Source organism: Mustelus asterias, chromosome 4 (genome assembly GCF_964213995.1).
Source record: "Mustelus asterias chromosome 4, sMusAst1.hap1.1, whole genome shotgun sequence".
Lineage (NCBI taxonomy): Eukaryota > Metazoa > Chordata > Chondrichthyes > Carcharhiniformes > Triakidae > Mustelus > Mustelus asterias.
In genome coordinates this window covers 60,654,168-60,670,726 of record NC_135804.1, presented here as the reverse complement: position 1 = coordinate 60,670,726, position 16,559 = coordinate 60,654,168, and the positions used below count along the sequence as shown (strand labels likewise).

Genomic DNA, 16,559 nt, shown 5'->3' with positions numbered 1-16,559 from the left:
TAAGCAAAAAGGGCAAACATAAGTGCAAACAATTTCTATCAGACTGTGCTTGCTCCCACCACAACTCATTCACCACACATAGAAACACTACAGCACAATACAGGCCCTTCAGCCCACAAGGTTGTGCCGAACATGTCTCTACATGCAGTCACAATTCCTGCAATATCACTTCCTGTGCTGCCACAGGTAGCGCCTTGCAAAGAACTGATGCCTGCCGATCCTTGCACCACCACTTATCATTTTGCTCATCATCCCCTGCCTCACCAGTTGCTAGTTACCCGGCTCCTTTCAGTAGCAAGCTTACCATTCATTCTCTTTTCTGCACAAAGGGCAATATGAAGGCCACCAGAAGACACTGAATAATACAGCCAGCAAAAACTGAACAAATATGGCAGTGTATACTCTGGGAGAGATTTGGAGAACTATGAAAGATGAGCAAGAATCAGAAAATAAAGGTCTTTCTGGATCAATCTGTTCAGAGCTACCTTGGTTTCTCATGCTTTTTCACCTCTGTCCCTCCACTTTTTGAACTGGCAAGAAACTCTCCATAGCTGAAGGATGTTCTCAGGTGTTCATTGATGTGCACTATTTATTTAAATAATTACACACAGCACCATGTCTATACAATGTGAACATCTGGGTACAGGCTGCTAGTATAAGAATTTAATCTCAAAAGCCCCCCAACTTTCCTCTCCTACAACTGCTGAGTGACGATGGAATGGTCAGAAGCTCAATAACTCGTTCAGACCATTTGGCAGCCTCCTTGATCAGGGGAACGAGGAAGAACTTTTCTGGCTGGCCCTAATCATATCTTCACACGAAAGCCTAAAGAGGAATGACCTGAAATTCACTTCCTGATCCTTACCTAGCCAAAAGACAGTAATTGGCCATGGTGGCCCAAGCTGGGGGAAGAGGGGAAATCAAAGCAGAAGCATCTGATCATTATACAGTGCCCATCCATACAAAACAGATAAGGACCAAAGCGGACGCTGCTGGGATTTCTTTCTTACTCCCACAAACTAAAATATCTACCAACAAACTCTCAGCTAACATATCCATCCATACAGGTATCTCAGCCATCTCACAGCAATACATTCCCGATCAAACTGCAGTCAACAGAAAAACTAATCAAGACAAAACAGCAAAAAGACTAACAAAAATTTAAATACTTCTCACTCAATTTAAAAATATTGTAAGGATTGAGACTATGTCCAAGCCTAGCTCATACAACTACAAGAGAACAACAAGCTGTACTCCTGCATTCAGTAGGCAGGATTCATTAGTTTGCCATTGCCACCTATTTATTTTGTACTATCAAATATTTACAACATTAACATTAGAATTAAGAGGTGGATTGCTATCTATCTTTACAGAATTTAAGCATTACCAGTTTGGGACACCAAACATTCTGCACTGTTGAAATTTCATGCCAAATAACTGCTGGTGATGCTTCAGTATCCATTAAAAAACAACACTACATCTGGTGAATGATACATTGCCATTTTGAGCACCCACTATCAACATCAACTCTCACCATGTTAGAAGTACAGCAGCTTGTGACATGTTCAGTAAGTGAACTCTGCACCTCAGAAGCACATTTTAGTTCAATTGCATTATTTGTTAACCATCCAGCCACTTACTGCCTCTCTTTCAATGTCCAGGGCTGTTCATGCCAAATTATAAACAATTTTGACTCGGGTTTAGAGACCACTTCAGTGCAGGAGGTCATTTGGCCCATTGAGTCTGCACCAACTCTCCGACAGAGCATCCCACCCAAGCCCCATCCCCGAAACCTACACATCTTGGGACGCTAATGGGCAATATAGCATGGCCAATTGACCTAACCTGCACATCTTTGGACTGTGGGAGGAAACCAATGCACCCGGAGGAAACCCACACAGACATGGGGAGAACATACAAACTCCATAAAGACAATCACCCAAGGCTGGAATTGAACCCAGGTCCCTGGCATTGTGAGGCAGCAATGCTAAACATTGTGCCACCAAGACGCCCAGTCTCTGGTTCAAAGCATTTTAACTTTCAAACAGCTGAAATAGACTGTACCCAAACCCAGAGATTAAGCAATAGCATTATAACCCCACTATACCATTTAGTGTCTCTTATAGAAATTCCTACTAGTAATCCGAAAAAGAAACACCAGTGTGCTGTAAATCTTGATTGATCTGTACATTAAGAATCAATTCAAATTAACTGTTCAACACTTAAAATGGTGGTAGGGTGGGGAGAAAGAGAGATTTCAAAGTGAATGAAAAGTACAAGCAGTTACTCACTGAAAACTATTACAGAAAAATTGAGTTTTTAAAAACTCTGGCTACCCAAATTTATAACTGTGTACATGAACAGCAGGTTAATCTGGATATCAATCTGGTAATAGTATACATACAAACAATGTTCTTCTTTATAACTTTTCTTCAACCTCACTGTCAACAGGATAATAAAAATGTATAATCATTATTTAACTTTCAGTTGTTGACACTTCAGCATCTGGACCTGAGCCAGCTTCAACTGTTCTGGCAAAACGCCAGAGTATTTTCATTAAATGCTGGAAAAAAAGTGTGAATAAATTAATGGCTGACTAACAAGAAATTCAGAGGTTTGGAAGAAGAGCCAGTAGGGGTGGCTCAGTAAACACACATTACAAGCTTTCATTTTAAGATGAGGTAATGTAAAAATTCCTGTAAAAAAACACAGCATGTGTAACAGGCCAACCAATTAGCATCTCAACTTAAATTACCTCTCAATTTATTGCGGCCTCTTGTTAAATTATCCCCTTCCCTCCACAAGGAAGGATACATAGCTCTCGAGGATCACGCCAATGTTTTCACAACTCTAAAGTATCAGAATATGACTATTTGATGCCATTACTCTAATGCTCCAGGGTACAACCTGCTACTTTATCAAAAGACCCCAGAGTTGAGCATCACTGCAATGCCGGTTTTATCTGCAATCAATATGCAATGCCCTTTTTGAAAGTAACGAGATGAAAAGCTCATAGGTGACAGAAGATACAATTATCTTAAATTGTACTGGCAAATTTGTTCAGAGAGGACAAATCACTAACTTTTAAAGCAAATGTTTCATTCCTACTAGCCTCGTCTCCACATGGAATTACAGGAGGGAATGGTGTTGTCAATGGGCAGCTCCAATCTGTCACAATGGAAAGACTGCAAGGCAACAAATCCACCATGAACATTTCCCATGCCCACCCCCACCTTAACCCATCTGCTGCTGAAAATCTCCGATTCTGTCACCTCCCAAAGCCAACTATAACGCTTTTCTGGCTCATCTTCCTTTCTCCATCCCGAGTAAACTTCAAAACCTACTTATTTGACCAGGTTTCTAACAATAGCAGTCCGAGACAAGCTAGATTCTGTCCTTATCCAAAGTCACTACACAGAACACCCCATCCACTTTTCCCTCTCATTGCATGAGCCAGTCAAACTACCCCAACTTCAAAATTCCCTTTCCTAACAGCAAGTTTCAAGCAATGAAAGATTTGAACATAAAGCAATGAAAGAACTGAACATAAACCAAACTCAGTCCCATAAAACACAGTAAATAAGACCATCTGCAGTAAAGCCATTCCTCTCCTCCCCCCTTGGATGCCTAGAGTCTTACCCTAAGCACACAATTCAAAGAAAGAGGCATGTTAAGGTCATATCCTCAGGAACACAAGGTCACCAGTGACAAAAAAAAAGTGCCATGCATTAATAACAAATGGCAGAAAGGCATTAACAGCAGCTGCCATTCTAACAGTTACTTAGCCACCAAGTCTCTGAAATAATTGAAGGTGCACACACAGAACACATTTGGGGGGTAAGATTGCAAGTTCCATGCTGCTAGTTTTAGCTGGCAACATTGCTGGTTTACTACTAATTTCATGATTAGATGCTACCCTTTCCTCTTCTATCAAAATAATAGAGACTATTTGGTTGACAAGAACTACGAGAAAGGAAGAAAAATTATTTCCCATTGTGGAACTGTACTCCGTGCAAAGAAACTGGGAGAGAAGGGGGGGAAACCCAAGAACATATTTCAGGAGAAAATGAGATAGCCAAATAAAAAGTTCTCTCTTGCACATTCTTCACCCCCCCCCCCCCCCCAATAAATTGACTCAACTGCAATATTAACAACTTTTGGTGCAGAGCAGTATCTAATTAAATTCCAGCTCAAATTACTGGCTTTTTAGCATACAGTTAATTCCACACTTCCCACGAGAACCTAAACAAAAAAAATAACTAATCACGGAATGCATTGGATCAAAGCTACTAATTTTCAGTGAAAAGTTGAGATATTACGTTCCTATACTGTCCTCTACTATATATGCCTAATTTCTACACACCAGCATATTTCTCAATTGTACATTCCACCACCATAAATCCAGGCTCAGGTGAAGCCAGTAAAACCAACAGTTTCTCTGGAGTAAATGTTGAAGAAAATTGACCTAAGAAATTTAAATAGAAAATTTGCCACCCAAGGTCTACATCAAGTCACAACTAGTATTCAAAGCTTTTCTTACTACAATGAGTTTTTTCCCCCACCGCCTGCTTTGCGTATCAGTGGATGGAGAATGTCCAGCCCCAATTTGCTTCTCTTCAGACAGCCCAAATTAAATTTTATTCAAGACATTTGCAGATATTTCTTTACCCCATCAGTCTAAATTAAGACCATAAAACCAAAAGGACAATTGCCTGCAACTATGACTTCCAGTAAAGGACATTTTGAAATAATTCTACACCATTTGTAATTTGGCAGATCTGAGGGGTAACTTGGGTGACTCAAGGCAGTCAGTATTTTAGAAAGGGAAGGGTAAAGATTCCAGTCAGAGACCAATTTCAAATCTATACAGAATAGCCTAGTCATATTGGTACTAGTTACAAACAGGCGATTCCAAAATGAATTGCCAAGTGAATTACTACCACAGAGGCTAAGCTATTTTTTTTTTTTTAAAAGTGATTTGTGAATTTTCAAATGACTTGTGAACTTTGTGCTCAAGGTGAAGGATGATAGCACACAAGGGACCAGAACACTTCCCATTTTAGGCATCTAGTGTCAATATTATTCACTTCAAGACCAAGAACAACATATAAAGTCCCTTCTACTTTTTTCCAACAACTTCAAAAAAACATGCTTCCACTGCCCACGTGACATTAAGTCACGACAGTTTTAGTCCTTTATCTTAAGACAATGGGAAAAAGGTTAAGTGCTTTTTTCCTCTACATGGAAAACATGGACTCAAACACACAATCCACACAACATTAACAATTTTAATTATTTGCATGTACAGAATGAGGAAAATTCTGTTGGCAGCTCAGTGGGCATCTGGTACATTAACCCATACAGAGCGAAAGGATAAAGATAATAGAGACCGAGCGTTTTGACTTGACTGATCCTCGAATGAAGAGAAAAGCAGCCAACTGTCTGTGCCTGTGTTTTCAAGTTTTACTTACAAAAATTGGCTGTGTGGTAAATATCACACCGTGAGTTTAGTTCCACAAGCATTAACTGCCCGTAACACATTAGCTCAGTGGTCATTATGGATACCATATACAGGTGTCCATAGTGGGGAAAAGGTGTCAATTCAGCCAGATCCTTTTCACAGTAACCCCTTTTCCAACACAGACGATAAATCCTGACTTTGTCAGATTCTCTCTTGTACCCTCGATACGGTTATGGTGGGCTTTCCTGAAACACCACAATCCAAGTGGCAAAGATGCTCTCCATTGCCAGTACCTAAGAGCTGAAAGATTTTGATCCAGCAATTAAACAATGGTGAAATATGTTCAATTCTTGATGGTACATAGCTTGAAGGAAGGATTGGTAACTCAGCATCATCTGTACAAAGTAATCAACCAAAACCATTGCTATATCCTGGGAGTCCACAGTCAGATCCAACCTTAACACCTAATTGAGAAACATCTGACTTTGGTATGATATTAAATTCCTCGTTTTTTTTTAAAAAGCAACTTGACTTGGGTATAAAAGCCACACTGTGGGGATTTCATGGACACTAACTGAAACTTGCCATCCATTAGCCCTGATGATGGAGTAATTGAAATATCTTGGAAAGATGGGCGGGGCAATGGAAATCAAGGAGACAATTGCCTGTGCACAATGCAATTAGTATTGTTTGCCTTTTGGCTTGCTTCACCTACATAAAAACACTGATATTTCTAAATAGTAGCATGTACAAAGCAAATCTACTCCAGCTCATTGCCAGTAAGCAAGTTGCTTCTTACACTTGGAAGGGTGCTGAGAGCAGCAAGAAATGGCAGTTGGCTGGAGATGTTTAAAAGCAGAGCATTATCATATGAGAATAACTGCAATGCCGGGAGAAAAAAATTAAGCAGGACACATTGTTAACTGATTCGCAGGAATAAACCTATATATAGATCTCAACAAAAGGCCTCCAGCACAGCATTAAAATTAGTTCAGCACGATGGGGTCCCTCTTCTTTGCAATCAATGAAACTATACAGCTGCACAGCATTCTGTGGAGAAAGGTCAGATGAAGCAGATGCTGCTGGGAATTAACAAAACCTTTATATACTCTAACAAAAGTGATTTTACATTTGAAGATATTGCTAATATTGACAGAACTTGAGTACTATAAATAATTGAAGGTGGGTTCACAATAAGCTCAGCACCAAGATAAGGTAACCCGTATCCCAATTACAGTGATACAAACCTGCAGAATTCCAAGTTTGATACGGCAAAGGGAGAAAATGTAGTTAGCCACACGAAATACTTACTGTGGATTGAAGTCTAGATGCAGCCCAACTGCAATGGTTACTAAATCTTCCCACTCAATCTATTACCGTTACCATTGGAAACCCATAAACTTCTACAACATCTCACCAAGTTTCTTCCTAGAGCAAAATGCACTGTATTTTTTTAATTGAATAAATGTTCATTTATCCACTACTTCTGAAGCCAAAATCTTTGAAGGACAAAAAGTCAGTCTGCCAGTATTTTGATGAGATAATCTCAAAACTTGGATAGGTACAAAATGGTTAACCATTGCAGGGCCCAATCATGTCTTTAACCAACAACCTGCAACAGGGGCCTTGAACAAGTCAGTATGCTCCTCCTCCACACTATCCAGCAAAAATGAAGTGTAACTACCCAATCCAAAAGATTAGTTGGCTTAATGCAATTCCTGTCCTTCAAGGCTATGCGAGTGCCAGAAACGATCAGAGGGCTTGATTATGAATTTTCACCCATGGGTCTACCAATGGTAAATCTACACAGGTAACAGATTGCCAATGATCAGTTATCAAGTAACCAAAACACATCATCCTAATACTTAATCAAAATCTCCAGTATCATCCCAATCTAAGAACCAGAAAAATAGCCACGATCCACTTCCACTTTAATGTACATTAAATTATTCAAACATTCATAATCTCAATTGAATACTGAAAAATCCTGATCCTCAAATCATGTGTCTCTTGCCATCAACTTCACTCCCATCATTAACTTTGCCATACATAACTAGCAGAATCCCATCATACCCCTCAATTTCATCCACCGCTTCATCTCCAAGGTGCGGAGGCGCACAGGAAATTCATCCTTCAATGACATAATTGCCACTTTCCCACACTATCTCCACATTCAAAAACCTTCATGTAACTTCAGGGAAGACCCCCTCCCCATCCGACACCCTCCTTCTCCTGAAAAATCTGAAGTTAAGAACTTTTATGTAGCTTGTTCACAGTTGCTGTACATTCGCAACTATACTGTTGACAAGTATTTGACCACAAGCTCAATTATGTCCATACAATGTTACTTGAGCTTTCCAACTTTGGCTCAAAAGATAGCAATCCACAACCATAATTTCCTAATCCAGAATTACGCGAGAAGTTGCCTGAAACAAAAACCAAACCAATTGCTTCCTCTTCCCCGTTTCTTACACAATAAGACCATAAGATATACGTGCAGAATTAGGCTATTCAGCCCAGAGTCTGCTCAGCCATTCAATTATGAAATGATATGTTTCTTTTCCCCATAACCCTTGGTCCCCTTACCAATCAAGCACCTATGTCTTAAATATACTCAATGACCTGGCCTCCACAGCTTTCTGTGGCAATGAATTCCATAGATTCACCACCCTCTGGCTAAAGAATTCCTTCTCATCTTGGTTCCAAACGGTCATCCCTTTATTCTGAGGCTGTGCAATTGGATCCTTGTGAACCTCCTCCTGGCCCTCTCCAAGGCCAGCATATATATCCTTCCTTAGTTACAGGGCCCAAAATTGCTCTCAATATCGCAAATGTGGTCTGACCAAAGCCATAAAGAGCCTCAGCAGTACATCCTTGCTCTTGTATTCTAGTCGTCTCAAAATGAATGCTAACATTGCATTTGCCTTTCTAACTACCAACTCATCCTGCAAGTTAACCTTACCTAGTCCTGAACTAGGACTCCCAAGTCTCTTTGTGCTTCCGATTTCTGAACTCCCCCCATTTAGAAAATACTCTATGCCTCTATTCTTCCTACTGAAGTGCAAAACCTCACACTTTGGTATGTTGTATTCCATCTGTGAATTCTTTGCCCACTCTCTTAACCTGTCCAAGTCCTTCTGCAACCTCCCTGCCTCCTCAATACTACCGTCCCTCCACCTATCTTTGTATCATATGCAAAATACTCAAGTCATACTACTTTCATTTTTGGCTCACCGTTGATATATCAGAAAAAGTAATCAATGGGAGCCTGATTTTGCGATAATTCATCTCCTCTCCTTTCACAAAATACTGACCAAAATTCTCCACTTGGACCTTGCAAATGACGGGAATGAGTGTGCTTACCTGTAGGCAAGTCTCGGGGATCAGAGACAAAGTGAACAATCAGATGACATTTATAAGATCAAAAAAAGGGAGGTCATTCAGCTGCTCCACCATTCAATAAGAATTTATGACAAATCTGACTGTGACATAATTCCACTTTCTGGCCTACCACCTTGACTCCCTTGAGATCAAAAATCTGGTTCTTGGAAAATGCAAAGTGATACATCGCAGAGTGATCAGACACAAAGGGTCAAACTTTACTGAGGTCTAGGAGGTTGGATAATGATTCATAACTCAGGTGAGCGGATAACTCAAAAACCTGAATAGCATAAGAGAGAAAGATGCAATACTAAGTGTGCACAAAATGCGCCAGGCCAGCTGGAATAACATACCCAGTTTTAAACCCTTTTTCCTTTAGGGAGGATATCAAACCTAGATAGAAAGTGCAACAAAAAAAAAAAAAATCACTGAACCCTTCGATCACTGGGATTATAATTTAGTAGCTACTTTTCATCAGTTCACAGCTATAAATTAGTTCAAAACTAAGAAGTTTGATTAGTTAAAGCTGGAAAAATGATTTTTGCTGGTCAGTGACTCATCCAATTTCTAAAAGGTTTGAAGTAGAGAATATCAGGGAGCATGAGGAAGGACTTATTTATTTAGTGACTCTCCATCTCAGAGCATCCAAACTCTTTACAGAAATCATAAGGTGAAGTAGTCAGTGTTGAATTTGGTTAAACATGCCAGCCGATTTGCACACAAGATCCCACAATTATATAAATGACCAGATAATTTATTTTAGTGATGGTGGATGCATAAATAATAGCCAGAAGAACCCTCCTGCTTTTTCCTTCAAACACTTCTTATGGTCATTTGTGGAAACATCTCAAAGTCACCATCTGACAATGCAACATTCCCTCAGCTTATGTTGTGTTCCAAGTGAGGCATGCATCCAGACTGACTTAAGAATATTTGAGTGGACACTCAAACTTCACTAAATAATCAAAACAAAATGATCTTGTTTCATACACAAATGTCATTAGAATAGAGTAGAAAGAAAATCCATAACACATCCTTTCACAGCTATGTTAAAGAAAAAAACGTGGCAGCCTATTCATAAGCCAGGCAAATAGGTTCCCAATGTAAAATTCTACTATTTTAAATCAGAAAGGAGACGTTTAAGATTAAAACCCAGACTTTGAATGGAAAGGCTGCATTCAAAACATTAGATAGACTAGCGATCTCATCCCAAATCAGTGCAGCTCAAATGAAAACATATCTATGCACAGTACCAACGGTTATTTTGATGGAATAACCTCACCCAACATTTCCATTCCTATCCATGTATTGTGCTGACCTTTTTGCAGTGGAAAAGGAGTTTGCTAATGAGACCAGGGTCAGGAATTAATTTGCAACTATGTAGCACCATGTCATGTCACTCAAGAAATCCGCCATAGTAATTTGCATGTATTAAATTACTTCTCATGTCCTGTCACTGAGCTGAATGCAACAGTCCTTTTGTGCGCAATGTCCAGCAAATCACAATAAGAGCGTTGGCAAGGAGTCCAGGAGAATTCACCACTTCAAATAGTATAATAGAGCAGGCAGTTCTAACCTCTCCAGTCAAGGTCTTGCTATGAAGAATGCTATCCTCAAATTGTAACTAACTAGAAAGTTATGAGAAAAATAGCTGTGTTTACTATTATGCGAAATGGAAATAAGCTATTTTTGTTAAACAGGAATTTAGCAGAACCAGTCTTGGACTCTGGACACAAAGAACATAATATGCAGACCCACCTCACTCCCTTCCACACATGTGAAGCAATTTGCATGAAGAAACAGGCTCTTGGAATGTCTGCACAATAAAAGCAACTAATCACAACATACCAGAATCATTTAAATTGATTCTGGAGTTGTATGTAGATTTTCTGCAATCTGTTGCGTTTTACTAGGTACTGCTGAACACTGGACTCCATTGACCAATGAGTTAATCCATCCTGATGAGCATTGTGCACTATTAAAAATTTGCATCATCTCTACTTGGCCAATTATATGTATTAAAAATACCCAAAATCTCACCTCTCCTCAATGGAAATTGAATTGTGTCCCCACCGTTACATTGCAATATATGAAAAATCATATATTGCAATTCTTTAAATCAAAGAAGTTTTGCTCCCCTGGGTGGGAAGTATCTCACTAAAAAATAGTCCCAATATTAATGAAAGGACTAAAAATGAATGACAAAACTTTGATGCTTTCTACAAGCTACGCTGCCTTCACGCAGTTACTTGAAATATGGGGGGGCGGTAGGGGAAGAGACACACAAAGCATGGCCCTTCGCTTACAGAATGCAAAACACGACTGGACCCAATCTCCTTAAAGTGAATTGCATACTTTGTGAGCTCGCCCGCCCAACAACCGGCACCATTTTGTTTGGTGGAAAAAACTGCCCAGCACCCCTGGACTGGAAGGAGAGGACACGTGTGTCTACACACAAAACCAAATCCACATCCTTCAGCACCGAATAATTCTGAGATATAAAACCAGGCGTGATTTTCTCCAGAGTGCTGAATTAAAATACTGCCGCTAATCACGACATTCCAAGATTAATCGATACGTTATTGATATGTTGTGCAATCCACACTGGGCAGAACATGAATGAACACAACATGTTAACAGGGCTGCTATGCTGCCCGATACACGTTTCCGAAGACACATTGTTACCAAACTGCCGAACATGAAACACGTTTAGCACATTGACACCATCGCGATGAAAAATACTTGGCGTCTCGCCATACCATGGTTTGTGGAAACAAAGAATTGACCAAATTAATTCCTCGAATCACGGCACGATCCACCCTCGCCTCGCACATTCCAGATTTTTCTATGGGCACACCGCCCTTTTCGTTAACACCCGTTTGAATACACTGCCAACCACATGCTAGTAACCTGTATTTTACGACTATTAACCCAGGATTTAGAAAAATTATGCAACGATTTCACATGAAAACGTGTGAATTTTACTTAATTCAAATACGTAGACAAGGCAGCGAGGACGGTAACAGCTATCAAGATGTCGAAAACTCCTGTAATACTAAGCCAAATGTTTAATCGAAATCAAAAAGTGATTAATATTTATGGTATTAGACTGAAGATAGGTTGCAAATCCAGTCAGAACACGTTGCCTCCAGATTGTTTCAATGAACTACTGTACCGGGCAGATTAAAAATGAAAAGTAAATCCTACACGGGCTCATTTCGAAATGTTTGCGAGCAGTTTAAATTCTTATCCAAATTAAAATGACCTGAAAAAGGGGAAACCCAGAACGTAAAGTCATTTCACAAGCACAAAACCTCCGACCTTAAACATGAACACGAAGAAACAGTTTGAATTTGAAATAAGGTCTTAAAATATTTCAAATATGTTGGAAGCAATTGTAATCTTTAAGTTAGGCTAAACTCATACACACAATTTAACGGATACTGATACTACCATTGGTGTCCTCGGTATCAAATCAAAATATTTATAATATTAAACCAATGTTACTGATGAAACCAAATCAGTACAAATACTGAATTGAAAATAATCAAACATTACGTGAGAGATTAGAATGTATTTTCTAAAATCTTCCCAATTAACTAAAACCCTCTCGGTGCTACCTTTCAAAACACGAAAATTTTCAAAGTAATTTTTTTAAGTCGGAAATAATGCAACTAAAACGTTTGACCTTATTTAATAAATGAAACATATTGCATTCTCTCCCGAAATAACGAAAATGTTGCAAAGCGAACGAAACGCGCCGCATTTTAACCCCGCATAACGAACGAAAGGCGCCGCATTTTAGCTCCGGACAACGAACGAAAGGCACTGTATTTTAACCCCGTGCAACCAACGAAACGCGCTGCATTTTAACCCCGTGCAACGAACGAATCAAAAGAGCGAGCAAATGCCCTCCGGCCTCTTCACATTTTGAAACCAAGTTAGTAAGCGGGCAAACCTACTTCGTTGTCGTGTTGCTGGCAGTAGCTGACCCGTTCGTGTGTGAGCGGCAGGCTGGGGAAGGGCTGCTGGTTGTAGTGTTGTTGCTGCTGCCTGAATCGGTGGATGATGTGCTCCTTGGTGAGGCGGACCCGCTGGTGAGCCCGCACACAGTGATCGCACAGATACTCGGCACAATCCAGGCAGCGGGAGGTCACCGGGGCGCCCTCGTCACACGAGCTGCAGCCGGCCTGCGAACTCTTGGGCCGGGGCCGGCCCCTCGCATTGCCCCCGCCGGGCTCCAGCTCGTCCTCAGCCGCCGACACCACGTCCAGCAGGTTGTTGAGCAGCAGCAGCTCGGCCGGCAGCCCTTCGCTGTCGGCGGGCGGCATCAGGCGCTCGCAGATCGGGCAGCTGAGCTCGGCCGAAGTGCCCGAGCACGACGAGGAGGAGGAAGAGGACGAGGAGGACGACGAGGCCTCGGCCTCGGGGCCCGGCCCGTTGCCCGGGCGGTGCCGGTTGGGCGGCGGGCGCTGTCCCCGACGCCGCTGGTGGTGGTGAGCCTCCAGGCAGGGCTGGCAGAAGGAGTGGCGGCAGGGCAGCAGGCGCAGCTCCTCGGCCAAGCCACCCGCTGCCGAGGCGGCCGGGGAAGGAGAGGGAGGGGGGTGGGGAGGCCCGGCTGCCAGGCTCCGGGAACGCGGCCCCGAGGCCGGCGGCAGGCCCCGGGAGTGGCACAGGCTGCACTGAGGGGCCTGAGCCGCCGGGGCCTCAGGCCGGCTGGGGGCCTGCGGCGGAACTGGGCTGCCCTGGTTCTGGGCCTGAGGCGGAGCCGCCGGCTCCTGGCCACAGAACGGGGCGGCCATGGCGGCGTCCGAGCGCTGGTAACAGCGCGGGTAGAAGCGGCCCTGGGCCAGCTCGGGCGGCCGCGGGGAGGGCAGCCGCTCGGCTTCCTCAGCGAGAACCGCTCCCCTCTGCAGCGACCGGGAAATCCACATGGAGCGACCGGCGGTGGCTCATATTCCCCCCGGGAGGCACCGGGTGTGTTTGGGGGGGGGAGGGGGGGGACCGGGGAGGGGGTGGAAACTCGCTCGTCTGGTATTGTCTCCTCACTCTAAACTCTACTAGGCCGCTCTTCAATCCTCGGTGTTTCCTGGGCCTCTTCCTCCTCCTCCTCCCCCTCCGGCCTCTCTTCAGCTGCGCCCCGAGCCGCTGCCTCCCGTTGCCGCCGCCACCTCGCGCTCCATCTTCTCGCACTTTCTCTCCGGCTCCCGCCGCCTCTTTGGACGTCGCCACGGGGTGGGAGGGGGGGGGGGGCGAGGCGCCGTCGCTACGTCACCGCGTCACCCAGCGTCAGGTGCGTTAGGGGCGGGGCGTGACTTCTATACTCCACCCGCCCCCCTTTCTCCTCCACTCCACTCATTCATTCATACATTCATTCATAATTTATTCCATTCATAAATCCGAAGAAATAAAAGTGGGTGGTGTCCCCCACCTCTGAGTTGGATTGACATGGCCCATCCGGCCACTCAGCTCAAGGGCAATTAGAAATGGGCAAAAAATATTGGCCTTGCCAGTGATGCCCACATTCCATGAAAGAATTAACAAAAATATGCAAGTAATCTATTTAATGCACATGTATAAGAGTCTCGAGCAATCTAGGATCAATCTCCAGATCACAACTCTGTGAAACCCTGGAGAAAAATCATCAGGGCATTATAAAAACATTTCCAGTATTTTCTCTTTTGATTTAAAAAGATTGTTCTTTTCAAAAAATCTTCGAACATTTCTCTTTACCAGATCTATAAGTATTGAAAAATAGGAGGGGTGGGCAAGGCTTTTTTGCTTAACAGCCAAACATCATCCTATGGGCAATGAGTTTTTTTGCTTTGCAATTGGTGTAAGAAGGCAGAACAACATTTAATTCCAGTTGGCAAACCTACCTCTAAAACAAAAGCTTTGGGTTCAAGTCACACTCCTCCAGTACTTGTTGATTTTTTAAAAAAGCATGTTCATAACATATCTGAAATCAAAACAGAAAGTGTGAGAAATGCTCAGCAGGTCTGGCAGTATCTGTGGAAAGAGAAAATGGAGTGAATGTTTCAAGTCCAACATACTGATGCCCCTAAGAGATTTAGAATCCATGTACACAGATCAATGTAGTAGTCATATAAAAAGTCAATGGAATTTAGCTTCAGATGGTTCTGATATGTTGTTATATTGATGAGCATTAGTGTCTAAGGTGTGCAATACGAGAATGTGTCATTCTTCTGTGGAGGAAGAAACTGAGTTAAACTTTGGAGTCCAGTATGACTCTGGACTCAAAATGTTAACTCTGTTTCTCTCTCCACAGATATTGCCAGACCTGCTGAGGTTTTCCTGTGGTTCCTGCTATTATTTCAGAATTCCAGCATATGTAATATTTTGCTTTAAGGTTGATCCTTCCAGTGTGGCAGTAGGAGCAGGAGAGTTTCCTGGTTAGCCATACTGCAGAAGCCAATGGCAAACCACTGCAGTACTCTGCTAAGCACCAATTCAATGGAAGTCCATGGTTGCCAACATCTTTGTAAGGCATAGCACCTGGAGGAGGAGGAACTCCACAACATTTCCCATTGGACTTTGAATTACCTTTCAGCTCAGGGTGGTGGTAGCGGGTGATACAACTTGGCTTCAGCCTGTTCCTTTCTTCATTAAAAATACGCTTTACTCGTCAAGTTTTGTAAAAGTATCTTACATAACTGGAGTTAAGAAGAATTTATTTTGAGGCAGTAATATCAAGGAAGCTCACATATTCTGTGATGTGAATAAAAGGAGATTGTTTGTTTGAAAAAGAGGTTATGTGAGGTAAATCACCTGGAAAACATGCCCAAGGAAGACCCAGATGGCATGGATGGTAAATATCTAAACTCGAGACTGGCCTCTCTATGGGACAGGCAGTGAGGGCAGGGCAGAATAGACAGGAGATTCCAGCATCTGCTGTAGTTTGCTTTTATATCAGAATAGACATCAGTGGAGAAAGATTGTTCGTGTTGCGTCCAATCCTTGGAAATCTTGCCCTAGTCCCCACTGTTAATCCTTAAGCCACCTAGGCCTCTCTCTCTCTCTCTGGAGTTCTCTCCCTAAACTCCATTGATCATTCACTTCTTTCTGTTGCTCAAATGTTCTTTGGCAGTAACAAAAAAAGGCTTTAAATCAAAGAGTTGGTATCATTCACAGTTTTTCTTCTTCAGTTCTCTGTCTGTAGGCAGGCATGACCCACAGTGCTAGGACTTCCACAATGGCTAGCATGGTGGCACAGTGGTCAGCACTGCTACCTCACAGTGCCAGGGACCCGGGTTCAATTCCCGGCTTGGGTTACTGTCTGTGTGGAGTTTGCACATTCTCCCTGTGCCTACGTGGGTTTTCTCCGGATGCTCTGGTTTCCTCCCATAGTCCAAAGATGTGCAGGTTAGGTGGATTGGCCATGCTAAATTCTCCTTCATTGTACCCAAACGGGTGCCGGAGTGTGGCCACTAGGGGATTTTCACAGTAACTTCATTGCAGTGTGAATGTAAGCCTACTTGTGACTAATAAATAAACTTTAACCTTAACTTTAGGGCAATGAGGCAAGTCCCAAATCTGGAATAATTTCACAAGAATTTAAGGGAGGCTGGAACATTCATCGAGCTTAGCATAGAAGAGAGGAATCTCCAATGTAACCCTCACAATGAAATTTAATGCTGGGATTAGAGGTTACGCAGCTCTGAAAGGCTAAAGGAAGCAGGCCAATGGGAGTGGAGAA

General features: G+C 42.5%; 1 protein-coding gene across 1 annotated transcript in view; it reads right to left on the bottom strand.

Moving 5' to 3' along the window:
- Window positions 1–14,051, bottom strand: part of trim71 (tripartite motif containing 71, E3 ubiquitin protein ligase) — a 58,484-nt gene extending 44,433 nt beyond the window's left edge. The window contains exon 1 of the mRNA XM_078211132.1: window positions 12,805–14,051. Within this exon, the coding sequence (XP_078067258.1) occupies window positions 12,805–13,776 (972 nt within the window). The 5' untranslated portion in view covers window positions 13,777–14,051. The remainder of the gene's footprint in view (window positions 1–12,804) is intronic.
- Window positions 14,052–16,559: the final 2,508 nt, after the last annotated feature.